Below are 2,309 nucleotides of genomic sequence, written 5' to 3'. Positions count from 1 at the left end.
CCATACATTTATTGACATGAGGCACTGTGATAGATATCAGGGCACAAATTATTGAGATATTAAGTAACTCTCCTCCTACTAGGAGTATGAAAATCCAATAGGAAAGATGGATGGGCATTTTTTTTTCATTTTTATTGGAGTATAGTTGATTTACAATGTTGAGTTAGTTTCCGCTATACAGCAAAGTGAATCAGTTATACATACACATATTCCACTCTTTTTTAGATTCTGTTCCCTTAAAAGTCATTACGATTACTGAGTAGAGTTACCTGTGCTATACATTAGATCCTTATTAGTTATCTATTTTATATATAGTAGTGCATATATGTCAATCCCAATCTCCCAATTGATCCTTCCCCTCCCCTTCCCCCTTGGTAACCATAAGATTGTTTTCTACATCCGGGAGTCTATTTCTGTTTTGTAAGTCAGTTCATTTGTATCATTTCTTTAGATTCCACATATAAGCGATATCCTGAGGTGTTTGTCTTTCTCTGACCCACTTCACTTAGCATGATCATATCTAGGTCCATCCATGTTACTGCAAAGGCATTATTTCGTTCCTTTTTATGGCTGACTAATATTGGATGGGCTTTTTTTAATGTTAAAATATGGGGTTATTAATTCAACTAAAGGAATAGCTGTGAAATTCAGGGGAGAGAGGAAGGGGACAGACCTCTAAGCTGGATTCAGAGAGACCCAAGGACATTCGAGAAGAAAATACAGAATTTGTGAGAACAGAGACATTTGCAATAACGTGATATGTTTGTAAAAGTAAGCTGTTCATATTGCTAGTGGGTAAACTGAGAGCAGGGTAGCATGAAAGTGTTTCACAGAGGACATCTGGCAGGTTAAACAATTGAGACATTATCTTAAGAGGGACAGGGGACACAGCACACACACACGATTGTGACATCATGAGACGGATGTGGGATTTGGGGAGCAATCTGCCTCTCAGAGTTAGATGTGACTCTTCAGTTGTAGTAGACGTTCAAGGCTACCTCTTTGATGAGGGTGTTAACAGTCTTGTTTCTCCTCCTCTTCTTCGTTGTCACGTGGGAAACACACCAGTGGAATGGCGTGGGAACAGAATCACACCACAGTGACACGATTCATCCTGCTGGGCCTCACAGACCGGGCAGACCAAAAACAACTCCTCTTTGCCATCTTCCTGCTGATCTACTCTGTGACTCTGGTGGGCAACCTGGGCCTGATAGACCTGATCCGCGCCAGCACCACCCTCCACACCCCCATGTACTTCCTCCTGAGCGTGCTTTCCTTCCTTGACGTCTGCAATTCCTCCGTGTTCACCCCCAGGCTGCTGATCAGCTTCCTCACCACTAACCAGTCCATCTCCTTCATGGGCTGTGTGGTCCAGATGGGCCTCATGACTCTCCATGGCTCAGGAGAGTGTGTGATGCTGGCCATCATGGCCTATGACCGATTCGTGGCCATCTGCCACCCTCTCCTCTATCACACCATCATGTCCAGGCGTTTGTGTATCCGGCTGGTGGTGGTCACCTATGTTACAGGGGTATTCATTTCAGCAGTGCAGACAGGGAATGTCTTCATCTTGCCTTACTGTGGTCCCAACATCATTGATCACTACTTCTGTGACATCCCCCCTGTGCTCCAACTGGCCTGCTCAGACACCACCATAGCCAGTGTCATCTTGCTCATCTTTTCTTCCTTGATCACTGTCCCCACAATCTCGGTCATCTTGGTCTCTTATGCCTACATCCTGGTCACAATCTGTAGGATGAGGTCCCTGGAGGCCCAGCGCAAGGCCTTCTCCACCTGTGCCTCCCACCTCACTGCCCTCTCCCTTTTCTATGGGCCTGTGTTCCTTGTATACATCCAACCTAACCCTGAAAGTGTTTCAGCCTATAACAAGATCCTCTCTGTGTTCTACACCATTGTGATCCCCATGCTGAACCCACTGGTCTACAGCCTACGGAATAAAGATGTCAAGGCTGCTGGACAAGTTACGGTTCTTAACCTAAGCAGAAAAGGAATTTGTTAGAAAGGTATCTGGTAGCCCATAACATAGAAGAGAAGTCTAGAGAACCCAACCAGGACAAGAACCAAGAGAGGCAAGGCACAGCTGAGAGCCTGCCCCAAGCATGGTCTGTGCAGGATGCCACCACAGGAAGCATCACCTTTGGGCATTGTCCTTGGCCTAGGCTAGCACTGCTGCCCCGAGCTTTCAGCACCACTCAGCTGCTGGACAGAACCACCTGCACTAGCCACCACACCACCCTCTAGAGCATCCAACCACCTCTCATCTCTCACTAATCCTAGACCTTTCCCTC

General features: G+C 46.3%; 1 protein-coding gene across 1 annotated transcript; it reads left to right on the top strand.

Moving 5' to 3' along the window:
* The first annotated feature begins 1,072 nt into the window (after positions 1-1,072).
* LOC130847896 (olfactory receptor 476-like) lies at positions 1,073-2,020 on the top strand. The gene has a single exon (XM_057725605.1). It carries the CDS (start codon positions 1,073-1,075, stop codon positions 2,018-2,020), a length of 948 nt encoding a protein of 315 aa, XP_057581588.1.
* Positions 2,021-2,309: the final 289 nt, after the last annotated feature.

The sequence above is a fragment of the Hippopotamus amphibius genome, chromosome 3 (assembly GCF_030028045.1).
Source record: "Hippopotamus amphibius kiboko isolate mHipAmp2 chromosome 3, mHipAmp2.hap2, whole genome shotgun sequence".
Taxonomy (NCBI): domain Eukaryota; kingdom Metazoa; phylum Chordata; class Mammalia; order Artiodactyla; family Hippopotamidae; genus Hippopotamus; species Hippopotamus amphibius.
Note: the sequence above shows the minus strand (reverse complement) of the source record. Positions and strands in the feature narration are given on the sequence as shown.

Excerpts from the sequence above, each read along its gene's own strand:
- LOC130847896 (XM_057725605.1), top strand. The coding sequence starts at position 1,073 with ATGGCGTGGGAACAGAATCACACCACAGTGACACGATTCATCCTGCTG.